The sequence below is a fragment of the Sinocyclocheilus anshuiensis genome, unplaced genomic scaffold, assembly GCF_001515605.1.
Source record: "Sinocyclocheilus anshuiensis isolate Anshui unplaced genomic scaffold, SAMN03320099.WGS_v1.1 scaffold916, whole genome shotgun sequence".
Taxonomy (NCBI): Eukaryota; Metazoa; Chordata; class Actinopteri; order Cypriniformes; family Cyprinidae; genus Sinocyclocheilus; species Sinocyclocheilus anshuiensis.
Window position 1 is genome coordinate 712535 of NW_015548264.1, and position 12189 is coordinate 724723.

At 36.0% G+C, this 12189-nt stretch overlaps 2 protein-coding genes and 1 long non-coding RNA gene across 4 annotated transcripts in view; 1 reads left to right on the forward strand and 2 right to left on the reverse strand.

The window, feature by feature from the left end:
• Positions 1-5246, forward strand: part of LOC107655585 (interferon regulatory factor 6-like) — an 8421-nt gene extending 3175 nt beyond the window's left edge. The window contains exons 4-10 of one of the 2 annotated variants that reach the window (XM_016443121.1): positions 597-783; positions 1009-1034; positions 1167-1194; positions 1283-1729; positions 2620-3009; positions 3584-3702; positions 4747-5246. In XM_016443121.1, the coding sequence (XP_016298607.1) occupies positions 597-783; positions 1009-1034; positions 1167-1194; positions 1283-1729; positions 2620-3009; positions 3584-3702; positions 4747-4935 (1386 nt within the window). In that variant the 3' untranslated portion in view covers positions 4936-5246. The remainder of the gene's footprint in view (positions 1-596; positions 784-1008; positions 1035-1166; positions 1195-1282; positions 1730-2619; positions 3010-3583; positions 3703-4746) is intronic. The other variant, XM_016443119.1, reaches the window with a different exon arrangement.
• Positions 5247-5758: 512 nt separating this feature from the next.
• LOC107655587 (uncharacterized) lies at positions 5759-7798 on the reverse strand. The gene is made up of 2 exons (XR_001630460.1): positions 7369-7798; positions 5759-6465 (listed from the first exon to the last, which is right to left on the reverse strand). It is a non-coding gene; the product is annotated as an uncharacterized LOC107655587 (long non-coding RNA).
• A 1897-nt stretch (positions 7799-9695) lies between these two features.
• The window catches only part of LOC107655545 (transportin-3-like), a 16912-nt gene continuing 14418 nt past the window's right edge, over positions 9696-12189 (reverse strand). The window contains exons 13-18 of the mRNA XM_016443063.1: positions 11881-11972; positions 11721-11797; positions 10928-10988; positions 10707-10847; positions 10507-10623; positions 9696-9842 (exon numbers count right to left, since the gene is read on the reverse strand). Of these exons, the coding sequence (XP_016298549.1) occupies positions 9696-9842; positions 10507-10623; positions 10707-10847; positions 10928-10988; positions 11721-11797; positions 11881-11972 (635 nt within the window). The remainder of the gene's footprint in view (positions 9843-10506; positions 10624-10706; positions 10848-10927; positions 10989-11720; positions 11798-11880; positions 11973-12189) is intronic.

A 12189-nucleotide genomic window follows, 5' to 3' on the forward strand; every position in this document is an offset into this window, starting at 1 on the left:
TTGGAGTTTCAGAGTACTGAAATACCAAGTAGTTTCACTCTTCAGCATTTAATTATTCAAATAACAGAAAATTATTGGAAAACAAATCACTGTTTTGTAGAACACTGAGCCATTAAATGTCTGCATTTACAAGTTCTAGTAATGTGTTACTTGGATCATCTTTTTAGTACTTTTGCGACCAACTTTGGAGAACTAAAAATAGAGTTTCAATTCCACTTGACTTCACTGTGGCAAGATTTTAGGGGAAGTCAAGAAAAGTTTAGAACCATGAGGTTAAAGACTTTGCGAATTCAAAATTAGTTTTGTGACTGTTAGAACTCCAAGGAGGCATTTTTAAGCAAGTGTATTTTGACAGACTTCACATTTGCTTTAAAATTTAGTTTTTCGTTTTCAGAAAAATACATCAAAAATATGGACGACTTATCCTGCACTACATTTTTTCCCAATCAAATACTAGAATAGGAAAGTCTTGCCCCCTAATTATACTTCAAATCGACTGTGACATAACAAAAACTCATTGTCTGTTTAAAAAATAAAGGGACAAGTCATGTGTCTAGATATTTCCCACAAGCATGTTTTCTCCTTTTGCTCTACAGGCTTGGGCTCTGGAAACAGGCAAGTACCAGGAAGGAGTGGATGAGCCAGATCCAGCCAAATGGAAGGCCAACCTCCGCTGTGCCCTAAACAAAAGCCGAGAGTTCGGACTCCACTACGATGGCACTAAGGACACCCCCGTCCAGCCTTATAAGATCTATGAGGTGTGCGACCAGTCAGTCAATGGAGGTAAGGACCGGGAACGCATGCCTACAAACCAGTAACATGGTATACTTGCTGAAACAACACTGTTTGCTCATAAGATCTCAATTGGTTCGCTCAGATTATTCAATTTGTCCCACCACAACTTCTTGTTTAAGTAGGAAATATCAACACAGGAATGAAACCATAGAAGTCTTTAAGGATTAAAAGATGGACAAGCCAATAAATCATCTCTTCTTTTGTTGATTTTAGATGCTGGAGACGATGAGGAAGAGGAGGTAAGTTCTGAAGAGCATAGAGCATAGAAGAATAGCTTGAATAACTGCAAGTTGAAAGAAATAAATGGTAAAATCAACAACATTTTTGCCATTGTCTTCATATAGTAACTGAATTATTGTTTTGCATTTCAGCTGCAAAACTTTGTCAAACTCTCCATTGGTAAGATTTCGAAGTGGATGTTGTTTAGAATAAATTACTATTGATAATCTATACATACAGTAATTATTTTTTGCATGGTGCTTGACAGACACTTCCAGCTACCCAGCATATCCTCCTAGAGTTGACGTTCTGTTCACCTCTTCTATTGCTGACGGCTATAATCCCACCCACCATAACCCTCCAATGAACCTCTTAGGAGAAGTTGTCCATAATAACCCCAGTGGAGGTGCTTCTATGACCTCTCACCTCTCCCAGCCCAGCACTGGACCTTTGGCTGGTTCTTTGACTGAATTTCCCAGTCACAGTGCTATCAAAGTTGAGCAGACACCATATCCCGTTCATGGCGGGGGACTTCCGAACGGTGTGGGAATGGGGACTGGAGTCATACCGCCTCCTGGTCTTCAAGATGTAGTCACTCATTCTGTAGGCCCTCCAGCCATAGTGGACAGCCCAATGCAAGAGGTGCCATCTCAAGCGGAGAACCAGGTTCATCCCTGCATCTCAGAGTTGCTGAGCAGTCCGCACATGTTACCCTGTAAGCCTCTAATGCCTTGTTCTTCTGGATTAATGTTGCAGTTTATGATGAAGACATACCTAAATTGCAGAAAAAAACCTAGTCCCACAGCGTTCACTTTGAGTAATGCTGATGTTAAATGACTTTGCAAGAGGTGTGTATAGAGCCACTACAAACATATATAATGCACACCTTAACTGTATTATGAAATTATGAAAATTTCAGTTGTTAGACTGGTAATCTGTTATTAAAGAAAAAGTTGAGGTCTGTCATCATTCACTCTTTTGTAACTCCATAGACCACAAAAGGAGAACGTTAGGCTGGATGTTAATGCTTCTCTTTTCCATACAATGAAAGTAAATGGTGACCAAAACTCCCCAAAAAACCTTCAAAGTTATAAAAAAAAAAGCACCATAAAATTATCACAAGATTTGTCCAAATGACTTGTGCACTGAATTTCAAGTCTTAAGAAATCATATAATAGAATTAAAATGTCATTTATGCTATTTGAATATGCGCTTTTGCAAATTCGACACATCATGCTCCGTTACAAGAACCATTGATATTTGACATAATTGACATCTGCCATAATTGATGTCAAAACTAGCCTAACATATCTTGATACACCAGATACAAAAAGGTGAGTGGAATTTGAGAGCTGTCGAGAACATTTTCAGTGATCAATATAAATGTATATTTGTTTCTCACACAAACTTATTGTATAACTACATAAGTCTTGTATGGGCCACTTTTATAATGACTTGGGTAATTTTATATCACTTTATCACCATTCACTTTCATTGCTTGGAAAATAGAAGCATCGACATTGTACTAAACATCTCTTTTTGAAACGACCAAGAAACAATGGTGAGTAAATGACAATAAAATGTTCCTTGTTTTCTCTTCTCTAGTGACTGATCTGGATATCAAGTTCCAGTACAGGGGTCGGACAGCTGGTTCATTGACCGTCAGTAACCCTCAGGGTTGTAGACTTTACTACGGTAACCTGGCGCCCACACCAGAGCAAGTAGAGCTGTTCGGTCCAGTTACACTGCAGCAGGTGCTGTTCCCAGGAACTGCTGAGATCCAGAACGAGAAGCAGAGGTTCTATACCGATCATCTGCTGGATGTGATGGACCGAGGGCTGATTTTGGAGATCAGGGGACAAGATATCTATGCCATCAGGCTGTGCCAGTGTAAAGTGTTCTGGTCTGGGCCAGGTGTGCCCGAGCAGGGTCCGCCCAATCCAATGGAAAGAGAAATGAAGATCAGGGTCTTCAGTCTGAACAACTTCCTTCAGTGTAAGAGGAATCAGTCTTGAATTTCAATAATTACAATCTAATTTATTGTGACTGCATTAGAGCACTGACAAACAATTGAGCACATATGAGACTGGATTGGGATTCATAACTGACAACCCCTGGATTTTCTTTGAGTCTCAAGTTTCTGAGTTTGGAAGAATGGTTTTATTTACACGTTTATGCATTTTATGTACTGTTAATGAAGAACAGCTTTAAAACTTGACAGAAATGTAACTGATTTATGAGGTGACAAAACGTTCACATCCATTCTCTATGGCAGCGCAACAATGTTAAAATACATAGACCACCAATTAAGCACCCTTTGCTCTTTATTTTGTTCCGTTGATTCTACAGAAGCTTCCTGTCTTTTCTGGGAAGTGAAAAAGAGAAAATACAAAATTGCCCAACACATCCATTTTATTATGTGTATATATAAAAAACACTTCCAAACTCACACGCAGGAATTTTCTCAAGAGACTTCAAATGTGCATATGACCGGCTAGGATCATTTTGTAGATTTGCTATGTAAAAGATTCAGTCTAACAAAATGGCTATTTTGTTTTTTTCTTCTCAGGTCTCATTTTGTATCAGAAAGGAGAGACGCCCACTCCACCACCCTTTGAGATCTACTTCTGCTTCGGTGAGGACTGGCCAGACAGGAAGCCCAAGGAGAAAAAGCTCATCATTGTCCAGGTTTGGAGATGAAATCCATGTTAATTGGTTTACTTTAGAGTGCAAAGACTCTATTTAGTTGTTTATGGTAGACAAGGCTGTGCTACATCACTAAATCAAGTTGTTAGCAAAGACTCACAATGTTAAATTCACAACAACTAGGTGAACTGGTGTCATGTCAGATATGTTATTAGTGTCTTTGAGCAATTCGGCATCCAGAACCTGAGCTGTTTTGTGATGTAGCATTCTTTAAACCTAGCAAACCATACCATAATGCGTTGTTAGCAATGATGCACAAGCAATAACTAGGTGAACAGGTGTTTGCCATTATAGCTGTTACTATTTAGTGCATTTTAGCCAATCAGCATCCAGAACCAGAGCTATTTTTTTTATTTAACATTCTTCACAACTAGCAAATCATGCTATATTGCTAAATTCCATTGTTAGCGACAATGCAGTTATAACCAGGCGAATGGATGTTTGATGTCAAATATATTACTGTATAGTGTATTATAGCCAATCAGTACCCAGAAACAGTTTCATAATGTAATGTTCGTCAAAGCTAACAAAACCATGCTAAATTGCGTTGTTAGCACCGATGCATAGATATAATTAGGCAAACAGGTGTTTAGTGTCGAATGTTACTACTATATAGTGTTTTTTTAACCAATCAGCATCCAGAACCAGAGCTAGATTTTATATATAGCAAACCATGTGCAGCATTGTATTCACAATATATTTGCTATAACTAGGTGCGCAAACTTTTTTCAAGTCACAGCTGTTATTATATAATGTATATTAGGACCATTCTTATATTAGCATTCTTTACCATATTGATAAATTGTGTTTATGGAACATGCAGAATTGTGTTCTCAATATAGCACAACTATAACTAGATGAACAGATGTTGTATTTTAGCCAATAAGCATCCAGAACTAAACTTATTTCAAAATTTAACGATTTTCAAACCTAGCATAGATTGCTTTAGCAAAATAAACTTGGTTTAATAATAAACAGCATCTGCTAAATCTACTAAAACCTGCCATTTTTTTTTTCTTTATCTAGGTTGTTCCAGTTGTTGCAAGAATCCTTACCGAGATGTTTTCAGGCGAGCTTTCGTGGTCGACAGACAGCATTCGGTTGCAGATCTCCAACCCTGACTTAAAAGACCAAACGGTGGAGCAGTTCAAAGAGCTCCACAGACTTTTGCAGAGTCAAAACACGCACCACACCTGGGCTCAAAACATCCACTAACTGAATTTTCCTTCAACGCCATCTTGCTAATTGCCTGCTCAGAATTGGAGGTCCTTTTGAACACTGGAATATATAGGTGCCCTCTCTGATGCCATACTGAAAACATTTCCATTGGAGACCAAACTTGACGTTTCTTTCCCACATATTTTTTTTTGTCTTCATGTAAACTTGTCTTTTAAAATGTTATATTTCAATAAATACCATTGCAGTATTTTAAATGGTTGCTGGCATGATCAGGTTACCACAGTATGATTCATCCCATGAATGTTTGAGCAACGTTAGTACAACTCTGACCCTGAAATAAGCTGTCAGATTTAAGACTCGTATTTCATGCAAGTCCTTTACAAACATTACGAGAGCAGGTGGATAATATCTGCTGACCTCATCCTATAGGGTCCGTGCCAGTAACACGAACCTGTTGAACTTGAACGGATATGACTACTGACTTAACCACGCAACGTTCATTCAGCAAATCGGACGCGGGAGGGGTGACCTGAGGGTTTACACGTGCAATTGTGAGAAACACATGATTGTAGGGCCTTCGAAAATCTCAGACAATAGAGGAGGGTTCGATTTACTCTATGACTCAGAAAACCAGACCTAAAGGACCCATGTAAGTTTCTTAAAATGAAACCTGGTCAAACAGGTTCTGAGAGCTGCAGAAAGAGAATATGTCACTTCTCAAACACACGAGTGCATCTGAAATGATACTCGAGACAAAGCTTAGTTTGTTCCTCACAATGTTGGTTTTATTTGTTCACACAATCGGCCGAAGACGATCTCGGGAGATGTGCCAATATGGTGAAAGAACAAAAAAAAAAAAAAAAGCCCCTGCCAGTCAGTCCACTCCATAATTTACAGCATAACCTGTACGGATAAAATCCCAGCCAACTTTTAAAAAGATCAAGGGTGATGCCAACTCTCCCTTTGCAAATGTCCCACAGGCGCAGACTGCTGCTGCTGTGACAATTTTTAGTTTGGTAATCATTTTATGGCACTGGCAGCAAAGCCATAACTTGATCTCTAAACACACGTCCATGAAAATAAATCTCCATTTTTGTTTTTAAAAACGTACAAGTCTCTCTTTTTTAACGATGCATTATGATTTGCAACCAGGCACATCCTCATTTGTCGTTGGTTTTTGATGGACCCCCAGAAATCCGACCGATGCAGACGTTCATCCATGTTTTGAAATGGGTGTATGTATTTCAGTGTCCATTCGACGGCCCCCCTCCCACAAGACGACGGTGTCCCTTCCGAAATATCCCCCCCTTCTCTCGCTGTGGCTGGCATCTGTGTGCTCGTCGGGGTAAAAGGGAGGGATGGGGCTGCGGTCATTTGACACCCACAAGGCAATTTGCTTTTCCTGAAACCCTGCCATTCCAAAGCTCCAATTCAATTGGTCGGCTTTCCCATTTTGCCAAGTCCCACAGATCCTTCATGCAAGAGTTCCCTTTAGTTTCTCAACAGTGGTCATCATGGCTCCCTTTGCCACTTCCTCCAAATGTTAGCAAAACAAAAAAATCTGACCTGCAGAGGACGAGAGAGAGAACGTTTTATAATGCTGAATTTATTCAAAATATTTATATTCCAACATGTTTGACCATGAATTTCCAGTCATTTGTGACTTAAAAAAAAAGAGATGTTTTCTGACAACATCTAAGTTAATGTAAACTTAATCTGCTTATGACAATTACATTTTTCACAAAATCGTGATTCAGCACGGGTAAAAAATGTGGGGGAAAAAAAGCCTGGATTTGACTTGAGAGGGAAAAAAATAATTCTTGTATAATGCTTTTTCTTTTTTTATCAGCATTTTGTAAGCACTCCAGCTCCAGAAATTATAATAAAATAATAACTTTTATATTTATTATATATTTATATTACTACATTTTGTTATATATTATAATATTTTATAATAAAAAACTCAATATTTAAAAGAAATAAAACTTTAAATCTTTACTATATTAAGATTCTGTAATACAATATTTATATAATAATTATTACATATATAATATAGTTCCATTTAAAATAAATTAACAAATGTATTACAACAAATATAAAAGCAAAAAATACAATATTTAAATTAATTACTTTGATTATATGAATTAATAATTACATTAAATAAATTGAAATCTTAAATCTTTAACATTATTTTAATATATCAATAGTATATATTAATATATTGCAATATATATTACATCTTACATATGTAATATAAAGTAATATATAGTATAACGTTCATTTTAAAATGATTTAAGAACACCGATTAAGACAAATATAAAGAAAGCAAAAAATGCATTTTAAATTAATTCATCTGAGTATTTGAATTAAAATAATTTCATTATTAAATAAACTTCATTCACTGAGGATTAAGTTTCCATGTTATGCACAATAACATTACAAATGTAGTGTTCAATATGCTTGTGTTACCTGGTCTTGCAGCATCAGCAGGTAAAAGACAGCTATCGGTACAGCCTGGTGAACTCTCTTATCGCCCAACAAACCTGTTTACATTCCTCTGCACTGGGGTGACAGATTGATAGATAGGAGAAACAGAGAGAGCAAATAAGCATCACTCTTCAACTAATAAACAAGAAGCTGCTCCATTACTAATCACAGGTCAATTTACAAACACGCCGAAAGCATGGGCGAGCAACACATCGATGCTGCATCAATCAGTCTGGCATGGTTTGGACTTTCCATGCAAGCCTGGGACTCATTCTGCATTGTCAGAATATGTATCTGCCATCTGTGCACGACACCACGCTGGGAGGCTCCTCGTTCCTCAGGTCAAGACTTGCTGAAGTATGAGATACTTCACCCTCTTGGACGACTGGTTATGGGAACTTGTTTATGCATGCCGTGCTGAGCTAACCACAAGGAGAACTAAACATGCACCAACTTGCAATACCTCAACGACGGTGTCCCTTCCGAAATATCCCCCCCTTCTCTCGCTGTGGCTGGCATCTGTGTGCTCGTCGGGGTAAAAGGGAGGGATGGGGCTGCGGTCATTTGACACCCACAAGGCAATTTGCTTTTCCTGAAACCCTGCCATTCCAAAGCTCCAATTCAATTGGTCGGCTTTCCCATTTTGCCAAGTCCCACAGATCCTTCATGCAAGAGTTCCCTTTAGTTTCTCAACAGTGGTCATCATGGCTCCCTTTGCCACTTCCTCCAAATGTTAGCAAAACAAAAAAATCTGACCTGCAGAGGACGAGAGAGAGAACGTTTTATAATGCTGAATTTATTCAAAATATTTATATTCCAACATGTTTGACCATGAATTTCCAGTCATTTGTGACTTAAAAAAAAAGAGATGTTTTCTGACAACATCTAAGTTAATGTAAACTTAATCTGCTTATGACAATTACATTTTTCACAAAATCGTGATTCAGCACGGGTAAAAAATGTGGGGGAAAAAAAGCCTGGATTTGACTTGAGAGGGAAAAAAATAATTCTTGTATAATGCTTTTTCTTTTTTTATCAGCATTTTGTAAGCACTCCAGCTCCAGAAATTATAATAAAATAACTTTTATATTTATTATATATTTATATTACTACATTTTGTTATATATTATAATATTTTATAATAAAAAACTCAATATTTAAAAGAAATAAAACTTTAAATCTTTACTATATTAAGATTCTGTAATACAATATTTATATAATAATTATTACATATATAATATAGTTCCATTTAAAATAAATTAACAAATGTATTACAACAAATATAAAAGCAAAAAATACAATATTTAAATTAATTACTTTGATTATATGAATTAATAATTACATTAAATAAATTGAAATCTTAAATCTTTAACATTATTTTAATATATCAATAGTATATATTAATATATTGCAATATATATTACATCTTACATATGTAATATAAAGTAATATATAGTACAATGTTCATTTTAAAATGATTTAAGAACACCGATTAAGACAAATATAAAGAAAGCAAAAAATGCATTTTAAATGAATTCATCTGAGTATTTGAATTAAAATAATTTCATTATTAAATAAACTTCATTCACGGATAAGAAATGTCAGAATGGAAGCTTAAATGGGTTCATATGGATAAAATAATATAATAAAATTAGAAAAAAAATATGAACTTGATAAAAAATAAAATATTTTATTTTATTTTTATAGTATTCATTTCTTATTTATTCTCATCTCATTATTATATTATTTTATCCCCAATTGTTGGGGTGTTGTAAGAAAAACATGGATACATTTTAAATTGGATGGGAAAAAAGGTTATCTTAATAAAAAAAATATTAAAATACCTCATATCTGTAAAATGTCTATATGTATTCTTCAAATGCAAGCAAATTTTACATAAGAGTCTGCCCCTCTACAATGCGAATAAATCACTTGCATATACATCTAAATTCTAATGCTAGGTGACTACATAATGTCTATTGTTAGCCATTGGTTAATAATTGTTAGATTTCAATGGGCTAGTGTTTGGGTTAAAGGTGAAGAAGTAGTTTTCGTAAAAAGCTGTACGAAGAGTGACACGTAAAAAAAAAAAAAAAAGAACAAGCCGAATGTGAGCACTGTGTTCATGCGCTGCCGCTCTCAGCGCCATCAAAATAAAAGTCCCGCCTCGAACGAATCGGCCAAACAGAAAAACTTATCGGCCAATGCCGATATTTGAAAAATGCCAAATATCGGCCGATATATTGGCCTTGGCGATATATCAGTCGACCACTAGTCTTAATGCATGTTATTTTTGTGTGGCAAGTCACTTATTTGGAGCTTGTTTTTCTAAACACTATTGCAGAAGCACAGAACTGGTACCTTGTGACGAGTCGAAAAAGATCGTCCACTGTGTCGGGGTGATTGCGCAGTCCATTAGGCTGCTCTAACAGCTGGAAGGTCGGCATACAGAGAGCCTGTAAGAGGGAAAGATGCAGCTACTGATCAATAACTCTTAGTTCCTCATTAATATTAATAATTCATTGCAGTACAAGATTAAAATGAAATCACTTTTTATGAGAACAGCCTTTCAAAAATCTAGTTAAAAAAAAAAAATTCTGTATTAATGTTGGCTTCATAACATTGGTTTTAAAAAACTTTTATACCATTTTCAAGTTTAATATAAACTGTCATTTTAAATTTACCAATCTTTGCCACTATCCTTCAAACCACTAGGTTTACCCATTTATCAGTAAGCAGTTATTAATAATTTAAAATCATAATTTAGTCATCTTTAATACATTCTAACAAGTCAGAATGTCATTTCATTTTTCATTTTTACATAAATATATCTGTAACGCTGAATGATGATGGAATGTTATTTTAACATTTTATTTTCACAAGTTATTTGAAACATGAAAACACATTTAACTGGCATTTAATATGCTTATTTATTTATTTATATATATATATATAAAACACTTGATGCAGACACCAAAATGAGACGTCTCATCTACATACAAATCTTTTTTAAAAAATCGCCAAAAAATTGGCGGCTACAATGTGGACTAAATGTAGTTTGAAGTCTAGCTACATAAGACTACGGTACAAACTGAAGTATTTTGGTGTGTATTAGGTTACCTGTAGCATATCCAACAGGCCTTGTCTGCATCCTTCCTCCATGCCATACTCATCCACTAGAATGCTGCCTAGGTACAGGAAACAGGAGTGGGGGTACACCTGGTACACACTCACCATCTGAAACACAAATACATCTTTTTGAGATCCACACTGGCTTTTCCATTTCAGTGGACGTGTATTTTTAAGGCACAAAGACAAACCTGAGTAACAAGTGGCTGTAATAAGGACGCAGAGCCTTTGCCTACGCAACGCACTGCAAATCTCAAGCAGCGGCAGCAGCGCTCCACTATCCGGTTATCATTCTGGTGGGCGTTCAACGTCTCCGACAACACCGGCCAGATCTACAACAAAGAACAGAGATGATCAGAAAGAAACATTTACAGACAAAGTACTGCGTCATTCAACACACAGCTAAACATACCTCTTGAATGACTTTCTGGCAGGGGTGTGTCTGTCCATTCTCTACTATGGGGTTTGTGTGTCTAATAGAAAAAAGTAACCATTTTAGAATATTTTCTAAAAAAACAGCAAGGACTGAAACAGCACAACACATTTACCTTCTTTAATGTGACATTTTTCTGAGTGAAAATGAATGTTTAATGGGATATAATGGGGGTGGAACTCCATGCTATTTAACGATCTTTTTTCAATAGCATGCTCAACTTTGAGCAATAAATTATGAACTTAAGACAATATGGTGTAGAATTCAGATGAAATGTTAATGTCTTTTGTTATTTATTCTTAGTAATTTTCACAAACATTTCAAAACTTTAAACAATAATTTTCAAAGAGGACAAATTCTACAGCCATTAAAAAAAGGGTGTTTTTTCTAACCACTATGCCAACTTCTATGGCTATTTTCATGGCAAAAACCATAAATAATAAGTTAAAAAAATTACATAATAATAATAAATTATTAAAAACAAAAAACAATAATAAATGACCAAACAAAATAAATAAAACAAAAATTAAACAAATTAAAAAAAAAATAATTACCAAACAAAATACATTTTTCAAAATCTATAAATTATCAAACTATTCTAACTACTAAAACCTTCCCAGAAATTACTTTAAAATCCTTTTCAAGAGTGTAAGTTGAAAAAAAAAAAAACCTCGGTTTTCTCAAGGGACTAGAAATATTCACAGCCCAATAAATTGCCAAGTCCAATATTGTGCTTAAAGGGCAATGGTGGTGGTGATGTTGAGAGTCTAACCTGAAGATAACAGCCAGTCTGTCCAGCCACACAGTGGGGTCTGATAACTTCCCACTACTGGAGTCCTGAGCCAGGAGCTGGACACAAAGACAACACATTACTTTATTGCATTAACCAAAGACAGTGAGAAATACAGACCACACAGTCACGAGTATCTAACCTTCCTCAGTGCCATGACCTGAACCGCACACAGATCATTCAGACACTCCGCGATCTTCTCCAGGGGGAGGCGGGCCAACACCAGCGCTGTGCCTGAGACAAACCAACCACACCACTTAAACAAAACCAGCCATACAACAAGGGCATGACTATGATAAACAGAAAAGAGTCGACCTCTACAGGAGAAGCATGTAAAGAACTAAATCAAAGCTTAAAGGGTTAGTTCACCCAAAAATGAAAATTAGGCCGTTTTACTCACCCCCGAGGCATCCTAGGTGTATTTGACTTTCTTCTTTCAGACGAATCCAGT